The 20,194-nt window shown below is 40.4% G+C and overlaps 1 protein-coding gene across 2 annotated transcripts; it reads right to left on the bottom strand.

The window, feature by feature from the left end:
- Positions 1-322: 322 nt before the first annotated feature.
- On the bottom strand, positions 323-18,134 carry DSN1 (DSN1 component of MIS12 kinetochore complex). Of its 2 annotated transcripts, none has more exons than XM_033094202.1 (11): positions 18,004-18,134; positions 16,132-16,180; positions 15,573-15,899; positions 12,884-12,957; positions 12,188-12,260; positions 10,468-10,555; positions 8,419-8,478; positions 7,927-8,001; positions 6,433-6,580; positions 5,448-5,535; positions 323-3,503 (listed from the first exon to the last, which is right to left on the bottom strand). In XM_033094202.1, exons 2-11 carry the CDS (start codon positions 16,163-16,165, stop codon positions 3,400-3,402), a joined length of 1,071 nt encoding a protein of 356 aa, XP_032950093.1. In that variant the 5' UTR covers positions 16,166-16,180; positions 18,004-18,134; the 3' UTR covers positions 323-3,399. The 2 variants fall into 2 exon arrangements, with proteins under 2 accessions (XP_032950093.1, XP_032950092.1); XM_033094201.1 differs by having other exon boundaries at positions 17,923-18,097.
- Between the last annotated feature and the right edge of the window lie 2,060 nt (positions 18,135-20,194).

The following is a 20,194-nucleotide window of genomic DNA, read 5'->3' as shown; positions in this document are numbered from 1 at the left end:
AAAAAAATCAACAATATTTATTAAGTATAGATGTTCTCTTAACTAAATTAGTGTCGATGAAAAAAACATCCAGCCTAAGAGAAAACCTATGAGTTTTTTTGAGCAAAACTGACAATTGCTGGGAAGCAAAATCTCAACAATTGAGAAAATGCTCTGGAAAATGGCGGTTTTCCAACTTATTTTATACATTAGAATCAAAAAAGGAGTTACGTGAAATCCATTGGTGATAGGTTAAGGGGTGGGAGAAACCAAAGCAGGGAAATCTCTAGGATTGGATAAAAAGTAAATTGGAGAGATAGATACCTCTTTTACATTGGTGGGTACAAGATAGTTAATAGCATTTTACAGTACATAGAGACAGTAATCAGGCGATAACAATGAGGGATTCTGCAGTCTCCTGCTTTGGTGTAGTGGGTTGTGCCTTGGGGATCCCGAAAAAGGGATTACTCTGACATTCCAAGGGCATGTTATCTTAGGTGCAAAAAGACTACAGACAGGTTCACTTAAGGTAAAGACTGACCTTTGTCAAGGAAGCCACAGGCCAAGGATGTGACTACCGGCCATGACCTGGCTTTTAGTTAGGAATTTGTATGTTCAGACCATCCTATGAGGTTAATTTGTCTCTGAGTTGTAGGGTCTGCCATGCAGGCCTCCCCAGTGTTTGTCAGTTTTAATATGTGACCCTTTTTATCCACATTAGGAAGAATTTAACAAATATTACCAAACATCTCCAGGGCAGTGACTCTATAATACTGCTATTCATCAAACCTAATTCCTGAACCAAATTTGGGGAGAGAAAAAACTAACTGAGCACAGCCTTTTATTATATATGATTTATGTTTATTCATTAACATTTACTGAGTGCCAAATTAGTTGTAGTTCACCCTCTCCTACTATCTACACATCCTTGGTTCAATTATCAAGGCTCTCCAATCTTAAGTTCCTCATCTGTGACAAAAAAAAAAAAGTATATATATATATATATATATATATACACACACATATACACGTTATCTCATAAGGTTGTGATCTGTATGCATATGAAATGCTTAGAACTTACTATTTTTCTGTGCTCTATCCTGTTTAGCCATTGGAGACACAAACACCCACTTCTTATGCTTGAGTTTGAACAAACTCTCATAAACAAAAAATGCAATAGTGTAATAAAATGGGGGAAAGTAGTCATCTTTGGAGAGAGATGCTTTATCTATCCCCATTCTACAGATGAGAAAATTAAGGATGAGATGAAGATTCACTTCAAACTCTATGTTCTATTATACTACTCTGCTTGATAGTGTAAGAAATTAAAACCACTCCTCTGATTCTTAAAAGCCCAACTTTCCTTGGGGCTACCGTATCCCTTCTTGCTGTATTCTGGACAGTATTTATCCACTCTCAAGACTCAATAATTAGATATTAGTAACTTCCAAATTTTATTTCTAGTCCAGATTTTTCTACCTGGTTTTCCACCAGTATATCCAACAGTCTAGTTGACTTCTCCACCTGGTATCCCAAATTTAATTACTAGCTTTCTCATGAACTGCTCTATTATCTACCCAGTTGTTTAAGCTTTTACTCCCTCCATTGTATTGATACTGCTCTTCTAAATTGATTGAATCTAACCTTTCTAGCATCCCTGTGCTATAGTTCCTATCATTCTCCTAATCATACAGATAAGTGGCTAAGTAGCTTTTTCCTGTCACAAGTGGAAGAGTTCTGCTCTTAACTACATGCCTACTATGTTCCAGACACTATGAGCCACTCACCCCTCTCAGCTACTGCCAACACCTAATACAAGCCATCACTGCCCATGTAGACCACTGCAATAGCCTAACCGGTCTCTCACATCCATACCTTGCTTACTTTTATTCTCCACACAGCAACTAGAGTGATCTTTTAAAAATAACATTCTGATCCCATCTCTCCCTCCCTTAAATCTTCTAATGACTTTCAGTTACCTTTGTCTCAAGTGGCTTTTCCACTGGCACTCAGCATCCTGCTTTACTAGTTTTTGTGTGTTTTTTTTCAGTATTCCAGAATGCTTCATTCTCTCCCTCTTCAGCCCTTTGGAAATGCTGCTTTTTGCCTCAAATACATGCCCTATTTAACTCCCTCATCCTTCCCAAATCAACTAAAACATCACTTCTGTCTCTTCTTGTTCCCTGTGTCCCCACTAGACCATGAGCATTGTGAGAGGTTCCATGTGTTTTGGTTGTTTTCTCCCCAGTTCTAGAACTGTGCCTAGTATATAGGAGGGAAGTCTGTAAATATATGAAATAAGGAATGTAGGTCAAAACAAGGAGATATCACTTCTCATTAACTGGTGCCAAAGTTTAAGACTTAAGATTATAACTACCATGTTTCCCCGAAAATAAGACCTAGCCGGACAACCAGCTCTAATGCGTCTTTTGGAGCAGAAATTAATATAAGACCCAGTCTCATAGGTCTTATTAAAAAAGATTATGACTAGATAGTTAAATGAAAATATTCTGTCCTACTAGGAGGATCAAAGAATAAAAAACATTAATAATAAATTAGGTGGTGTTTTATCAGTAATTAATGCTGAGGCATATCTCTACACTACTGTTCACTTCCACATCCTGGCAAAGATGCCTATTTTTTGCTAAGCCCTCCCAACCTTTTAATTTTTTTATACACTCAAAATATAGACAAAAACAAAGGAATGCTTTTAATTATGTACAATTATATAACGCAAATATTAACAAATAAGAGGACAATGAAAAGGAATACTTAGCCCCTTCTTGCCATGAATCTAGGATTTAGGAAGCTGACTTAATATTAAAAGCTGAAGCACACCATGGGCATCAAGACAGAGAATTAGTGGTATTTCCTTCAATTTGGACATCTTGTGAAGTGATATACGACTGTCAGGACAATTAAGTTCTCGTACGTATCCACATGACGGAAATAATGCCCACAACTTCTCTACCTAAAATCACCTTCGGAGTCACACTAGAAAATTAACCTCATTCCTTTACAACCACAACTCGACTTGACCCCTAAAATGTTTCATTGAGTTTGATGCTGAATGACTTTGGATGTTTCAAAACTTGAAAAACATCTACACAAGACGAAGGCTTCTGATCACAAAGGATATTTAAAAGAATAGGCCACTAGTTCTGAAAGTCATTCCAAAACAGAAATTTAAAGTATGTTGCATTCTGGGAAAAAGTGTCTATACAACATTCTTTGGGATGCATCAATGTTGTCACTTTTATGAAAAAATAGAAGTGCTCTGCAGTGAGCTAGTTATCCTCAAAGACAACAGGGCAGATATCAAAAGCTCAGCTTGCCACAGAGTTGCCACGTGCTGTAACATGTAACACCCTTCCCGTTTTTCTCCCCTAGAGCACCTTGTGGCCCCAAAGCTGCATAAGGTCACTGACAAGATTTAGGGCAATGTGCGGTAGGCAGTTTTTGTAGCTGAAGCTTGAGCAGTTTTCGAGCTGGTGAGGGAACTAATTGTTGCGTGCTTCTCTTTCCTGCAGAAGAGAGGAGCCAAAAAATAAATTTCAATTGAATGCAAATAACATTTATCGAAAACTTACTGTATAGACATTGTGCCAGACACTAAAGGGCATTACAATGACAAGTAAGAGTCTCTGTCCTAAAGGAGATGACAGCCTGATAGGAAAGCCAGCTGCAACTACAACCACAATACCAAGTGATAAGAAAATGAAGGTACGTATAGCAATAATTTAGGGCTGGGGTAGGTCAAAAAAAGCTATGGAGAGGTACCGTCAGTGTCACTCAGTGGATTCTTGAAGAATGAAGAAGGGGAAAAAAGGCAATGGGTATTTAGTCTTGGATTTACTAAAAGAAGATGGTTTGTGGGGATTTAATTCTTAGTCTACTGTGCTTCTGGGGAATTTACATCTGGAATTTTCCAGCTTTGAGTACCGTAATTTGCCGTGTATAATGCGCTCCCGTATCTAACTCGCACACCATGTTTTTGGTTCAAACTTTCAGGGGAAAAAAATCTTTCATTTTAATTTTTTAATTCAAAGTTGTTTTTATTTTTTTAAAGGAGGTCGCAGCTCACAGTAGCTAATGCAGGGATTGAACCAGCAACCTTGGTGCTACCAGCACCACACGCTAACCAACTGAGCTAACCAGCAACCCCCAGAGTTTTATTTGTTTACATTTAGGTACTTGATTTTTGTATTATAAAAGAATTTTAGCATTTATCTTTTTTTACTATATTATGGTACAAGAAATTTTATGTAACAAATAATTACGAAACACAAGAACAGATATAAGAAATTTTATGTACCGGTAACAAATTTATGATATTTACACATCATAGAAAGTCAAGAACTTCGTCATTGCAAGTTCAACAAAACCGATTATCGTATTCCAGGGTATTATTTTGCATATAGATATCATTATTGATTTCTAGAGTTAAACTTTTAACTCATAAGCATAAATAAAATAATTAAAAACATTTATATAGATACAGAATTAGTACTACCCATGTACGAGATTTGAAACTAAGTTCACGAACTTGTTGCAATGATGTTCCTAACTTTTTTTGGTATTAGAGGGATTATTCATTATGAATTTGTACCAACTGGACAGTTAACCAAGTTTACTATCTGAAAGTGCTGAAAAGGCTGAGTGAAAAAGTTAGATGACCTGAATTTTTTGCCAACAATTCATGACTCTTGCATCATGACAATGCACCAGCTCACATGGTACTGTCTGTGAGGGAGTTTTTGGCCAGTGAACAAATAACTGTATTGGAACACCACCCCCTACTCACCTGACCTGGCCCCCAGTGACTTCTTTCTGAAAGGAAGACATTTTGATGACATTCAGGACATCAAGGGTAATATGACGGCAGCTCTGATGGCCATTCCAGAAAAAGAGTTCCAAAATTGCTTTGAAGGGTGGCTAGGTGCTGGCGTCGGGGTATAGCTTCCCAAGGGGAGTACTTCGAAGGTAACCGTAGTGATATTCAACAATGAGGTATTGTAGCCCTTTTTCTAGGATGAGTTCACGAACTTAATTGTCAGATCTCGTATGTAAGGACCCTTTATGTCTAATCATCTACTAATGTGGATCATTCAGGAAACGTGAGAAATGTGCCTATGCTATCCCTTGAATCAAATCACAATAGAGAGATTTTTCCTAACAGGATTTTCACATTTAAAAATATGTGGTGTTAACCTATTAGTAAAACAAGAGCAAGTATAACCCAATTGTCAGACCTCATATAATGCGCACCCTTATTTTTCCCTCACAAATTTGGGCAAAAAAGTACACATGGTACATGGCAAAATACGGTACCCACAACATAATAGTTATTGTGGGGGCGGGAGGGTGGAAGATCACTTGATGTAGGCCTTCCTCTGAGACCATGTGCTTTTAAGGGCAGTTTGTATTAGAGGGGCTATCTCTCTGGTCCCCTCAAAAGACCCACTTACCGAGCTGTACTGACACCTTGTGGAGGCACTGGGTACTTTCGTCCATAAAGGCATGCAACTGCCTCACTGATCCTTGCAGTTCTTCCATCTGGAGATGACAGACAGCTGTGAGCGAGGAGGTCCTGGCTTCTTGGATGTCCCTCAAACACACCAGGCGAGCTCCTGCTGGGGAGCTTTGGTTTTGCTATTCTTTAAACCTGGAAGGCTTATGCCAGGCATTTTCTGCTTGTTCCTCCACTCCTCCATGTTGCTTTATGTCCCAGAAGGCTAACATGGATAACCTCAACAGGATCCCGTGTCCCATGGCTTCCAGGTGGGTCTGGACAAGAGGAAGCCCAATGGGAGGAAGCTGAATGAGGTCAGGGTATTTTCACCCAGGCCTGCTCGGGGAAGGATGATCTTGAGTTAGCTGTGTCTCTCAACTGAAGGTCATGGTTCTCTGAAAGCAGCCCATCATGTGACTTTCTCCTCTCAGTTGCCACAGTAACTGTTCCTGCCCTCCTCCTTTCAGGCCTAAGGGCAGTCAGAGCTCAGCTGCCTCTAAGCCCCAGGTGACTTCACTAACCCTTGTGGTTTCCCAATACCCATACTTTATACATAGCCCCTTTATGAATAAACTCTCCTTGATTACCTTTAATCAACTGCTTCCTGTTAATATTTGGAATGATACAAGACTATTCTCCAAAATGTCCTCATGGCTCACTTCATTTTTTTCTAGTCTCTGTTAAAATGGCACCTTAGAGGGACCTACAACAACTGCTCTATGTAGCAACCTGCTGCCGTCCTGTACTCTTCCTTACCCTTGTTTATTTGCACTTATCACCATATATTTATTTGTTTATTTGTCTTTCCATGTTTCACCAGGGTAGAGTTAAATCTACTCATCTCATCTCATTACACACATTCTCCAGGTCTTTTCATTTCCGAGGACAACAAAGTAACAAAGTTGGGTAACTCAACGAAATACAAACGTGAGCCAACTCACCATCAACTCCATGTAATCAAAAACTTTGTTCTGGTTCTGTAATATTTTCTGGTAGTCAGGCTTTGTATTAAGGACTTCACTCTGGGAAGACCCAAGATATGCTGTAGGTTCCACCTCCACTTCAGTAATTTTGGTTTCAGTTGATCCTCTAAAAACAAATTAAAAAAAAAAAGAGCTTTCAAGGAACGTTATAATCATTTTCTGGAGAAGATATGAAAGATTACCTAGGGAAAAACCTTGAACCAATATTCTTACACCCCGCTGTAGGTACAAGCTCTCTTAATAACAAGGGGGTCTGAAACAATGATCCACTAATGTTGGATTCCAGGAAATGCTAGAAGCTTCATGTCAGTTGACTCCACCTAACAGCGAGGTCCACTTACAAAAGGGATTATCGTTGACATAAAGCCTAAGCTTGCTATCCTGAAGTCAATGTCTATTATGTCTCACCAAAAAAAAAATGCTGGGCCACTTTAAATTTCTAAAAATCTCAATATGAAGGAGACTTTAAGAAAACCGATGATAACTCTTTAATAACTACAATTTACTGGATGCCAGACACTGCTAAGCACTTTCCATTTAACCTCATTGAATACTCACAACAATCCAATGAGGTTGTTACTAATATTATCTCCATTTTCAAATGAGGAACTTCAGGTTTAGAGATTAAGGGGCTTGCCCAAGATCACACACAGAATGAAGCAGTGATTGGGATTTGAACAGAAACAGTCCGCTTCCAAAAGCATTCCTCTTAACCAATAAGCTATGTCACATCAAAAGTTTTTATTGAAACTGCCATCTTATACATTATCTTCATAAACACAACATGTAAGGGGTGAATAAAGTAACTGATAACCACCAATGCCTGGATTGGGGAAGTTTTTCAAACCATGTTTCTCAAAGCACTTTTCTACTAAGAGGCCACTTCTGCAATTAGGGTTTTGGCTAACATTTTATGGTTGGGTTTCTAGTTAAGATTCGGTTCGGAAAAAAAGCTTAAATTCACTGGCTTAGATAGCCAACTAAATCAAAACCTAGCACTTTTCCACTTTCTTAAGCCTGAAAGACCCAAAGATCCTCTGTTCTGTACAGCCTCTTCCATCATCCCTTCATGTCTTTGCATCTCCACGAACACCCTGACCAGGACTCTCACACTTGCAGCTCACTTGTGTTCACTGAAGTCCCCTGACTCTTGTTTGTGGCCCAGCGCCAGGCTGCCAGGTAGAGGGCAGAGATGTCCCTGTCTCCCCCAGGATGTGAACAGCAGCCAAAGACACAGAAGAGGCAATTCTGTTCTTTGAAAATACTGACACCAACTCTCCCTTCCTTTTCCCAACTCTCCATGCAAGGTCAGAGAGTGCTAATATACATTTTACAGAGCTTTGATGAGTTGATTGGCCTGTGAAAAAAGATTTATCATTCAATTTGTGCTAACAGAACTAAAATCAATTCAAATCAAATTCCGCAAGGTAAAAAGATAGCTTCTGATCTAACCTGGATGTGATCTCTTCAGCCTCCTTCTGGTAGCGCAGCAAGAGCTGATCCCAAGCCTGACGTTCTAAAGAAAATCTATAGAATCAGAAAAAAAAAACTCAGTTAATGTTTGATTACCTCATTCTGAACCACTCATGACAACAATAAGGACATTAGGGGCCTACTCTGGTTCTAAGATGTGAATAAAAAGGTTATTAAAGAATTAGAAATCGTGACTCACTTCAGAGGATACTAATTTAATCAAACTTGAGTTCTTAAAATCAAATTAACATCTTTATTCCCTGTACTCCATTCTATGAAATTGGCCATCAGAACAGCCCATAAAATCTCAATACAAAACTTTCTAACTTCCAGTATTAGTAGTATTACACTAGTATAACACTAGTATTAACACTCAGAAGAGGTTGTTTATTACTCATTTTCTCAGGTTTAGCTATTTTTCCCCCAGGTGAATTAAGATTTTCCAACAAAGGTTCACTCATTTTCACTTACTTTGTTATATATTCCTTCATCTCAGCCACTGATGTTTCCAGAGACAAATCTGATGCTTTTCTGGAAATCAAATAGGATTATAAGATTATTATAAAATTATAAAAAGGATTATAAGAGAGCACTCTTTTTTTTTTTAAATTGGGGAATTTTGGGGAACACCATGTTCCTCCAGGGCCCATTAGCTCCAAGTCATTGTCCTTCAATCTTAGTTGCAGGGGGTGAAGCCCACCATCCCATGCAGGAATTGAACCGGCAACTTTGTTGTTAAGAGCTCGTGCTCTAACCAACCGAGCCATCCGGCCGCCCCTCCGGCAGTTCAGCGGCAGTTCGTTGCCTTAATTCTAGCTGTGGAGGGCACAGCTCACTGGCCCATGTGGGAATCGAACTGGTAACCCTGTTGTTCAGAGCTCGCGCTCTAACCAACTGAGCCATCCAGCGGCCCTAAGAGCACTTGCTTTTAATATGACACCTTACATAATTTTAATGGCAATAAAACATGTTTAGAATTTATTTTTCAACAAATATTTATTCTTGGAGTCTATCTCACTTTTGCACTAGGTCTCTTTATCTTTTATTTCTCTCATTAATTCCAATTCACACATGTCCAGATTAGCCTTTCTTAAAATATCCTTTTAATTTTTTTTTCTTGCTTAAAAACTATGTGACCTTCTACTGCATTCAGAAGAAAAGTCAAAACTCCTTAACTTGGCACTTAAGATCACTCTGTGTTCCTGCTCCATCCAATTTATTAACTTTGATTCCTACTGTTATCTTTTATCTGTTTTATCCCATATAATCCCACTCATCCTGACCCAAAATATCTGGGACTTTCAATCTCCAAATTTTTGGTCACATAATTTTTTAGTCTCCTCCCGTCCCACTAATCAAAAACTTTAACATCTTTTTTTTTTTTTTTTTTTTAGTTTTATTTATTTTAAGTGTGTTTTTCCAGGACCCATCAGCTCCAAGTCAAGTAGTTTTTTTTAATATAGTTGTGGAGGGCACAGCTCATAGTGGCCCATGTGGGGATTGTAAGAGCACCGGGCTCTAACCAATTGAGCTAACCGGCCACCCCCTGAAACTCTAACATCTTTTAAGGCCCAACAATACTTTTTCATGACTATTTTGTCTTCTCATTTAAATGGAAGCTATCGCTGGACAGGGATTATGTTTTACTTATACCAATGGCTCAGCTCAGTTGGGTGATTATCCTAACGGAAAATAAGCAGGCACTAAAATGCCAAAATTTTGCAGATGTACTTGGTACTCTACCTGGCAAAGACAAATTAACTGTGCCACCGTTCATGTTTTTCTGCCAAGGCCTGTGACACAAAGCCTCTATCACTGCTGGCTGAGATGCTGCAGCCAGTGGCTTAAATACACTGCATAAAAAGAGATGCTATGTTGAGCCAAAATATTTTTCATTTCCTGAAATAACAATGTCAATTCTAAGGATCTGTGGAAAAGTAGACTTTTACAAAGTCAAAACTAAAAAGTTTATGATGTAAGCTCTAGTGAAATGATTTGCTGCAGAGGAGGAGGTAGAGGGTTAGGCTCCACCTCTGTAGAAGAACTACAAGTTTAAGGGTGGGATTTCTAAATTTCTCCTAATAATCTTGCTTGTCAACAGCTAAAGAACCTAAGTTTATCTCCAACTTGCATGGCTAGTAAAGATCTAAAGCTTGTCCTTTCATCTTCCCATGGCTGGTTCCTTCTCACCGTTCAGGTCTTATAAGTCTCAGTCCAAAGGTCAATTCATTAGATGTCTTCTCTGAACCCTAGCTAATCCACCCCCTGAAGTCAGTATCATTATTAACTGACTTCTTATTACCACTATCTTAAGTCATTATTTTCTATGTATTAGTCTCTCCTGTTAAAATGTGTAAGAGAGACCTTGCTTGACTTAGTTATCACTATATCTCCAGCACCTAGAAAAGCCTGATATATAGATGCTGGATTAATGTTTGATGAGTGAATGAGCTACTGACAAATTATAATAAAAAGTCTAAATTCAATGATAATTTAGGACAGAAGTGGTACTGAACTTACCCTTGTGAATCTTCAAAACATTTCTGTAGAGTTCCATTACTTTCCAGTTTGTCTGCAAAAAGTTTTAATTCTTCAGAAAGAGAAGATGCTAGAGAAAATAAAATTACATGTTATAAAGAGATATAAATTTTCACAGCAAGCCGCTGATAAAGATATAACAAACTTAAGGTGGCTCTCTCACTCATTCAAAAAAGTGGTATAAATATGAAGAAAAATTTCATCTTTTTCCTTTGGGTAGGTATAGATAAAATATAAGACAAGTCCTCTATGACATTTATTGATAGTGTTTTTTATACCTGACTGGTGAAAAAGCATGTAAAAAGGCTTATCTGCACTGACATTTCATTCTTTTCAAGAGATCTGAACTGCTGGCACTGAAAGGAAATATATTACAGAAGTCAGGCAACAGGCAAGAGTGTAATGAAAAATGTTGAAGGCAAATAAAGAATTACGGGCATAAAGTAAAAACAGTTCTCTGCTTATACCTGGAAGAGTTCACAATTACATTCAGGTGAAGAATGCAGAGGGGAAAGGATATGTTAAATAGTTATCAAGATAACCTTGACACATCTACTCTAATTACAGTGATGACCCAATTCTGAGATAAACAATTTTAACAAGTAAGTCTGAGTTCATGTACGATATTTTCTAGACCTTTTAAGTTGGTAACATCAAGTATTCTGACCCTGGATAATTGTGCAGTTACACTGTAAGACTAGCTACTTCCCAGAAAGCTGAAAATTGATTCCTGGGAAAGAATATTTGTAACTCATGTCATAAACAGATAATTTTCTTACTGTATCGAGTCCTATAAATCAATATAAAAGAGCAAAATTGCCAATTTTCAAAAAAGAACAAAGGATATAAACAGAAAATGAAACACTTAAACGGTTCTAAAAAATATGAAAAAATGCTTCGAAAGAAACACAGATTAAAACTACAAAATACTTTTATCACCTATAAAATAGTAAAAAATCTGAATTGTTTCATAAACCTGTGTTGAATGTGAGAAAACAGGTACTTGCATATAATGCTGGTGAGACAATAAAATGATACAATATTTTTGGAAAGCAATCTGGTATTTCTTACCATTTCATTTGACCTACTTAATTCCAATTCTAGAAATTTATCCTATTTTTTTTATTTTATTTTATTTTTTATTTATTTTTTTTTATCCTATTTTTTTTAAATTGAAGTTTACTGGGGTGACAACTGTTAGTAATATCTTATTTTTACTTGCATATGTGCCGAAAACCTTGTGTGAAAAGGCATTCATTACCCTATTCATTGTAATAGCAAAAGAATGACAACCCTAAAAGCCCATTAAGCGGTATGGAATATCTGCAAGATAAATCATTAGGTTGAAAAAAAAAGACAAGGTAAAGAACAGTGCAGAGAGTATTATTCATTTTAATGTATAAAAAATATTTGCAAATGCAGTATCTCTGCAATGATACACAAGAAGCTGGTGGCTATGGTGGCCTCTAGAAAAGAGCTGAGACTGGGGTTGGGGGTGGGAGGCAGACTTACTTTTCACTTTTATACCTTCTTAATTAGCATATATTATTTTTTAAAATGCAATTCCAAAAAAAAAAGAGGGGGGGTTGGTTTTGTGATGTAAGCAGCTCCTGTAAATGGGGATCCTGCAAGTTGGGGTTTTTCAACTGACTTTAACAGAAGGTACAGCTGAAAGGTAAGTTGTCTATTCTTAGCAACTTACCTCGGGCTCTAAAACTTTCAAGATTGAAGCCCTCAGTGCCCCGTAGGAAAGGTTCAAGTTTCTGAACAGAGAACTGAAAAAAGAAAAGCATTTCAGTACAACAACCAAGATTTTCTAGGCCAGTCCCAATGAAGTTCATGTAATTTTATGTTTAATAAATGTGAAAGTAAACACGATTTAATTTTTGTACCTAAGATTTTTTCATACAAACAAATAAATAGATTACGAAAAAAACTCTTTGTTGGTAAGACTATACATTTTAATTCTGGGTTCTGAAAAAAAAAAAGGTCATTTAATTCACACAAATGACTTGCTTATCTAAACTCATGTGATCACCAGTTAGCCATATAATATCAACGTAGTATGTCAGACCTCAAATGTCTGCTTTAACTTAGATTTTGAACTCCACCCTCTTTAAATTCCCAACATATGCTGCCAATAGGCAACAGATATTAGATTAGGGAAATCGCTCAGCTACTCAGTTAGCCATAGCAGCACCAATGGGACTGATAGAGAGCCTAGTCCAGAGCAAAATCAGCGCTAGGATTAAATCTGGCTTTTAAATTAATCCCAACTAGAGAGAAACATCTTTTAATCTTAACAGATGCATCACACAGCATTGATCTCTCTTTGGGACTATCACAGTAACAGTTTGAAAAAAAAAAAAAGAGCATTTCCCAATCCCGAAAATCTCACCTGGAAACTGGAAAGCAGGAGAGTGCCAAGCCGTTTGTTTTCCGCTAAGTTGACGCTGATGGTTCTGCTTAGTTCTAACATAAAATATTATCATATTTAAGGAGCTGGATATTTAGTTAGCAAAGTAAAAAAAAAAAACGAAAATTTGCCTCACTCTTGATGCAGTCCAACTTAACAGCAAGAATGCCCAAGCATCCTTTTCTAATTAAAGGGAGAATTCATATATACTCACTTCGGATTTTTTAAGGATCACCAAGGAATGAAATTTACAGATTTGCGCATCCTAACTTAAAGTTGTAAGAACCTTTTATGTATTACGTTCAAGTCTTGTCTTGTTCAACAAGACACATAAATAATTTAACTTTTTTGTATGTTTTATAGTCACCATTCAAAGAACACTTGAATGGGAACATTTGAGCATTTTGATGACTTGCCCTGCAGTGCTCTTATTGTCTTAAGAGACCTCTTATAAACTATGACCTGCATTTTACAAATAGGGAAACTGAAGCTCAGAGGGGAGATGACTTGTCAGAGGTAGAAATTGGTGAAGCAAGATTTCAATCCCAAGTCTGTCATCAAAACCTGTGTTTTCCCCAGTAATACCATGCTCTCTTTCTATAATGACCTAATAATAACATTAATAGTAATTTGTTGAACACTTGCTATGTAAAAGGCTTTTTATTAAATGCTATACACACCTCATGAAAACTTGAGGCAAGTATCTCATCCATTCCATTTTATGATGACGACACTGAGGCACAAAGCCTGGGTAATAGGTAACTTGCCCAAGGTCACTCAGTGAGTCAGCCTGAATCGGATGGGCATTTTACATAATTATGCCACTGAATCCTCAAAAAACTACAAGATATAGATACTGGTTTTTCAATTACATCCACTGAAAAACATCAGTTATTATTCAGCAAAGGAGGTTTGCTTTGAGAGTTTGAGAGATACATGTCTTTTGGTCCTCTAGCTTCAGCTGCTTGTGTTTTTAAAGTTCTTTTGTCTCCTCTCTCGATTACTTCTCATTGCTGTTAGTCAAGAAAAACAGGATACCTTCTCCCTATAACTAAAGGAATCTGGCGAGTGGCCAAGAATAACCAGGATAACCAATCTTAGTACTTCAGTGATTTCTGTTATACAGAACTTTAGGTCCACATGCTCTAGAATAGAGATGAAGGTAGGAGTAATCTTAGGGACCTGCTGATGTTTTCTTGGCACCCCTATGGAGTAAAGTGCATGAGCATAATTGTGGCAGCAATTTTCTGCTATGCTAAATGGTTGTTTTTACTCAGATTTCCTGTTAGATATCAGGCAATCTGGAAGTGAGGTAACATCTTTAAAATAATCACAATAGGGGTTGGCCCGGTGGCTCAGGCAGTTAGAGCTCTATGCTCTTAACTCAGAAGGCTGCCGGTTCGATTCCCACATGGGCCAGTGGGCTCTCAACCACAAGGTTGCCGGTTGAATTCCTCAATGGTGGGCTCTGCCCCCTGCAACTAAGATTGAACACAGAACCTTGAGCTGAGCTGCCGCTGAGCTCCCGGATGGCTCAGATGGGAGCATGTCCTGTCAACCACAAGGTTGCCGGTTCGACTCCCGCAAGGGATGGTGGGCTGCGCCCCCTGCAACTAGCAATGGCAACTGGACCTGGAGCTGAGCTGCGCCCTCCACAACTAAGACTGAAAGGACAACAACTTGAAGCTGAACGGCATCCTCCACAACTAAGATTGAAAGGACAACAGCTTGACTTGGAAAAACATCCTGGAAGTACACACTGTTCCCCAATAAAGTCCTGTTCCCCTTCCCCAATTAAAAAAAAAAAAGAAAGAAAAAGAAAAAAAAAAAACAAAAACTACAATTTCACATTTTTAAAAAAAAAAATCACAATAGCTTAACATTTGAGCTATTTACTTATTCTGTGCCAAGTACTGTGTTACATATCAATTCATCTAATTTACTTACTCTGTGCCAAGTACTGTGTTACATATCAATTCATCTAATCCTCACACAACCCTGTAAAACAGGTATGATTCCATCTCATTTACTGATGAGGACCATAAGGCAAAGGAGGTTAAGTAACCTGCTTTAGGTCACAAAGCTAGTAAGTTTTGCCTGAAACATGCTAGACTTTCCAAATTAAATCTTGTACTTCAATGCATACTGAGATGTAATTATTATTGTAAACTTACACAAAATCATTCAAATACGGCATATCTAAAAACTTGGTTTTCACTTTAGATATTTTTATGTGCATCTTTCCTCTGAGATATTTTCAGTTATAAAGCCTAAAATCAGATAGCAACCCATCTACCTTCTGTTCCCCTTTGGGATATGAGGCAGAAAGCCACAGGAAGAAATCTTTAATGCTTCTCATCCCAGCAGAGGTGAGCGTTGAACAATTGTAAATCAGAATATTTGTTCACGGTGTAGATTACAATGGGCAGCTCATAATATGACATAAATAACAAGAATAGTAAACACTTAGTAGGTGTTTCACATAGTACTGATAATCTCAGAATGTCCCTCTTACAGATGAGGAAATTGAGGCTCAGATAGGTGATGTGATTTACTTAGTCACATAACTATTAAGTAGCAAAGTCAAGTCTGTCCAACTGTGCTTTCTGCCATACCTCACTGCCTCTTATTTGAGCTGCAACTCCACTGTTCTATGTACACAGCACCCCACCTGTGATGCCCTGATGAAATGGAGGCAGTGACTTCCGCCGGTTCATTTCTTTCATACTTGCTCGCCGCCAGGATTGCCTCCTGTCTCCATGATGGGCAGACTGTTCTTGGGGGGACAAATGAAGGCACGTAGACTGAAGTCCTTCCTGGTGGCTGAGATCACAGCTTCCCTCTTTTTTAGGGCTAGAGCCAAGGTGAATTTTCTCCTTCGAAACGCCTTGAATCATCTCCAGGGAAGCCGATGTTTTATTACACACTTTTACAGGGTTGAGATCTAACTCCAATTGATGATCATGAGTCTTAGATGTCCCTGGTTCCTCTTCTAGCACTTGTCATAAAAAAAAGTCAAAATACAAAATCAAACCCACCACAATTAAGTATCTGTGCAAAAAGGTGGAAAAAGAAAATGGATAGCCCAGATCATGGAAACACTCAGGAAGCATCTGTGCGAATATGTGAATATGTAATTCCAACACCACCACGAGCTACAAAAGCATTTGGGTACAGCTGAGAAACCGGAACATAGGACAAGAAGTACTGAATTTCACTATAATACTCACCTTCTACAGTCTCTGATCTAGTTTCTGAAGTCATCCTGGATGGAGAATCCTGAAAATAGGAAAATAAGGTGATCTGTTCCCCACATTTTAGCCCCAGTCTCACTGGGGCTTTACTACCCTAGAATAGGCCTTTTGCTTTCCACCCTCTCTGAACTGCCCATCTCTGCCCCATGAAATTTACCTACCTGACAAGGCCCAGCCCAATGCCACCTCACTCACCACCTCCACAGACTATCAGCTGGGTTCATCACCTCCTGTTCTGAATTTCTACAGAACTTATCACTAGAAATACTCATATCTTCTTTAACAAATACCCTATTTCCCAATTATTTTGTGTTTAACTAGTCCCTAACTCCCTAATTCAGTTGATGGCGTTATAATCTACATGGTCTTCCAAACTAGAAAAATCACATCATCCTTTACTTTTTATTAACTATCCAGAACCAAAATTCTGTCCATTCAACCTCCAACACTCGAAATCTCTTTAATTTATTGAAGTAACCTTGGTTAATAACATTATATAAATTTCAGGCGTACAATCTTATAATACGACATCTGTATACTCCACTGTGTGCTCACCATCTGAAGACTAGGCTCCTTCCATCACCATATATTTGATGTCCTTTACCCTCTTCGTCTTCCCTCCAAACCCCCCCCTCCCCCGCTCTGGTAAGCACCATTCTGTTGTCTGTACCTATAGGTTTGCCTCTGAACCATTTCAAGTTCCTAGTTTAATTTGTCTCATTATTTACCTACCACCTTCCTCCTCCTTCCCCTAATAATATACCGCCTCTCCACTAGTTTTCCTATATCCAGTACTGCTCCTCTAGCCATTCTTCAGACAGTAGCAAAGATTTTCCTAGTGCATTCAACTTTTCATAAGCTAGTCCCAATTTAGCCATTACTGCTCTCTCCTGCTGCCACTTACGTTCCCTGTACCACGTCTGAATCTTTGCACACTTGGCCTGTAAAACTTAATTCATCTTCCCCAACCTAGCTCAAATGTGAGGCTTTCACACCACTTCTTTGGCAGAGTTGGTTGTTCCACCCGTTGGTCTCCTAGCACTGGCTGTAAAGTCTGTTTACATGTTTGTCTCCCGAGCCAGATTATACGTGTATTCTTAGTGCCTGTCACCCACGACAGACTGGAAGAGGGCAGGGACCTGACCGAGGCATTTTTACATCTGCCATGCCTACTCCTGCCTCCCAGGAGAAATCTGTATGGGGGGGTTGCTTAGTAAAGAGAAATGACTGTATGTGGAGGGACAACATGGAAAAGATAACCGAACAAGAACGAGGTCAAGGATCTAAATCTCCAGTTATAACTGTATCAGACTCAAGCCTAGATAGTAACAGCAACAACTGCCATTTGTTAAGCTGCTTGTTAAGCGCGTATTACATGCCAAGACCTGTGTTGTACAGCTCCTTAAGGACTATCATTCATCCCTTCTTGCAGATAGGGGGACTGACGTTCAGAGGGCAAAAGCCTGGCGGAAGCTTGTTAGGTAGCCAGTCAGGAGCAGAGGGGGAATTCGAACACAGGCCTGTGACCCAGCCCAGCCCTTCAACCACTGTTCAGCAGTCTAGACCGCTGGCTTTGCAAAAAAGCCTAGCGACGCGGCCCGCCCTCGGGTTTCCTCTCACCCAGAGGAAGAGGCAGAGCCCCGGGGCACCCCAACGCCCGCTGTCGGGGGTGCGACCACGGGTATGGGCTGGGCCGAGGTCCGACGCCCAAGAGGCTGTTGCGGGGTGAGTGGGGCGGTGTCGGGGGAGAGTATACGACTTCCTGACCTCAGAGCGACGCCTGTCCAGCCCGGAGCCTCCGTTCCTGAAATAAAAGGCCGCGGGCCACTCTCCGCGGCCACCGCTTACCTCTGGACGCCCTGCGCCCCTGAACCTCTCCTTCCAGGTCGGCGGACCACACCCCGCGTCACGGCCTCCACTTCCGAAACTCCCGCCAACTAAAGGCGCATGTGCGGCCGGCGGCCTCCCAGGCACGCGCACGCGCGCGCAGAGGGTCTGCCTCCCTCATGGCGCATGCGTAATCCGGTGATTGACGCTCTGCCAGCCCCGCCCCCGCATCCAAATCTTGATCCGCCCATAAGTAGCCACGTTACCGCCTCCCCGGCTATGCAGTCCCCTCCTGGGATCTGTCACAGCGTCGTCGGTTTTTGCGCCCCACGGGCCCAGAGCCCATCTAAAATGGGGAAACGGGGGCTCCAGAGAGGTACTTGCCAAAGGAATGCAGTGCATCAGCGGGCATCGGAAGCTCTGCCCCTGCCGCTAGGCCACGATTCCTTCTCCCTATATCTTAACGGCAAAAATGTGGACCATGACTCTCCCAGGGGACACTGGAGTTGTGTGCTCAGTGCTTCATTCTCCTACTTCTGCTCTAGCACTTTTTCTCCTTTTGTGGCCCTTTTAATACATGGCAAAGTTCAAGAACTCTCCTCTGCAGCCTTTTAGCAGGCCACCCTCTCCCTAAACTTCTTGCTGCCCCTCTGCCCACTCCCATAGCTTCTTGCCTCTGCTCCTTTGAAAGCCATTCCCTCTGCCTGGGAAGACTTCCCTGCTTTTTCCTTACAAAACACCCTCTAATTTTAAGCCTCAGCTGAGGATTTCTCTCTCTCAGCCTTCTGTGAGGTCCCAGGCTGAAAACCCGATGCCGGTTCTTTATGTACTCCTAAGATCCCAACCTGTGCCCGTTGTTGGCCCCAGAGAACAGGCTGCTTCCCCAGCACCCAGCATGACACCATGAAAATGCCCCCCTGCGTGTGTGTGATCCTCTTTCTGAAACCTCCAAATGTTGGATTATGAGCAGTCCACAAAGTCTGAAAGAGAGGTTAGAGAACAGCAGCTGGAGCATAACTGTGGTCAATCTTCCAATCTTCCACAGCAGCTGTGGTCCTTGGATGGGAGGCAGAAATCTGCCTTCCTTAAATTTCCACCCTGTGGTTCCAGCCTGCTGGCTTCAACAACCATCTGAAAGCGGAGATTTGCTCTTGGTTTTCTGAACGTCAGTTTCTGGGGTTCAGTGGGACACAGTTCCTTCTACGTCTTTCCCCCTCCTTCAACTCCTCATTCAGGAATGAGCCCAAGAACAGAACACAGTATTCTCCACCAGGGCTGGCCATCCTGAAGCACAGTGAGAATACAGCCTCATGAAATCCAGACCCAATACTTTTTCTGACTACCTCCCTGCTTTTTTTTTTTTTAAGTAGTTCGCAGTTTTTTTTGTTTTTTGTTTTGTTTTTTAATTTTTATTGGGGAGTATTGGGGAACAGTGTGCCTTCTCAGGGCCTGTCAGCTCCAAGTCGTTGTCCAATCTACTTGTGGCGGGCGCAGGCCACTGGCCCAGGTGGGAATCAAACCAGCAACCCTGTTATTCAGAGCTCGTGTTCTAACCAACTGAGCCATCTGGCTGTCCCTCTCCCTGCTTTTAATTCTTCCATGGCTCCCTACTCTCGACAGAATGTGGACGTTTGTTTCTTCATAAGGCACTGATCTGACCCAGCTTCTTCTTTCATCATTCCCTATTCCAGTGACATCAAACTAATTGTAGTTGCCCAGTTTTGCTCTGCTCTCTTTCTACCATGCTTTCACACATGCTGTTTCCTCTCCCTGGAACCATCTCTCCTCAGTCTGTTGCCTACAACACGCCACCATCCCTTTCATTTGGTCAAGATCTCAACCTTAGGTCCCAGTAAGATGTCCCTTCCTCTGTGAAGCCTTTCCTGATTCCTCGTGGCTCCCTGAGCATCCTGGGCTTCCTGCTGCCATTGCCATTTGCATTCCTGCCTTCCAGACCCATCTATTGTATCCTCAATGCTAACACAGGCCTGGCTATTGTTAGATCCTCAAAAAAGAGATCTGTAGAATTTTTACATGGTAGCCAGCTTCCAAGATGGCCCCATGTTCCCTGCTTCCTGGTGTTCATGCCCAGTAGGGCATAAGATTGATCTGTATAACCAGTAAGGTACTGCTGAAATGATAGTGTGTGATTTTCAAGGTTTAGTCATAACAGACATTGTGACTTCTACCCTGCTTTCTCATAGATCACTTG

This window comes from Rhinolophus ferrumequinum, chromosome 23 (assembly GCF_004115265.2).
Source record: "Rhinolophus ferrumequinum isolate MPI-CBG mRhiFer1 chromosome 23, mRhiFer1_v1.p, whole genome shotgun sequence".
Classification (NCBI taxonomy): Eukaryota; Metazoa; Chordata; class Mammalia; order Chiroptera; family Rhinolophidae; genus Rhinolophus; species Rhinolophus ferrumequinum.
Note: the sequence above shows the minus strand (reverse complement) of the source record. Positions and strands in the feature narration are given on the sequence as shown.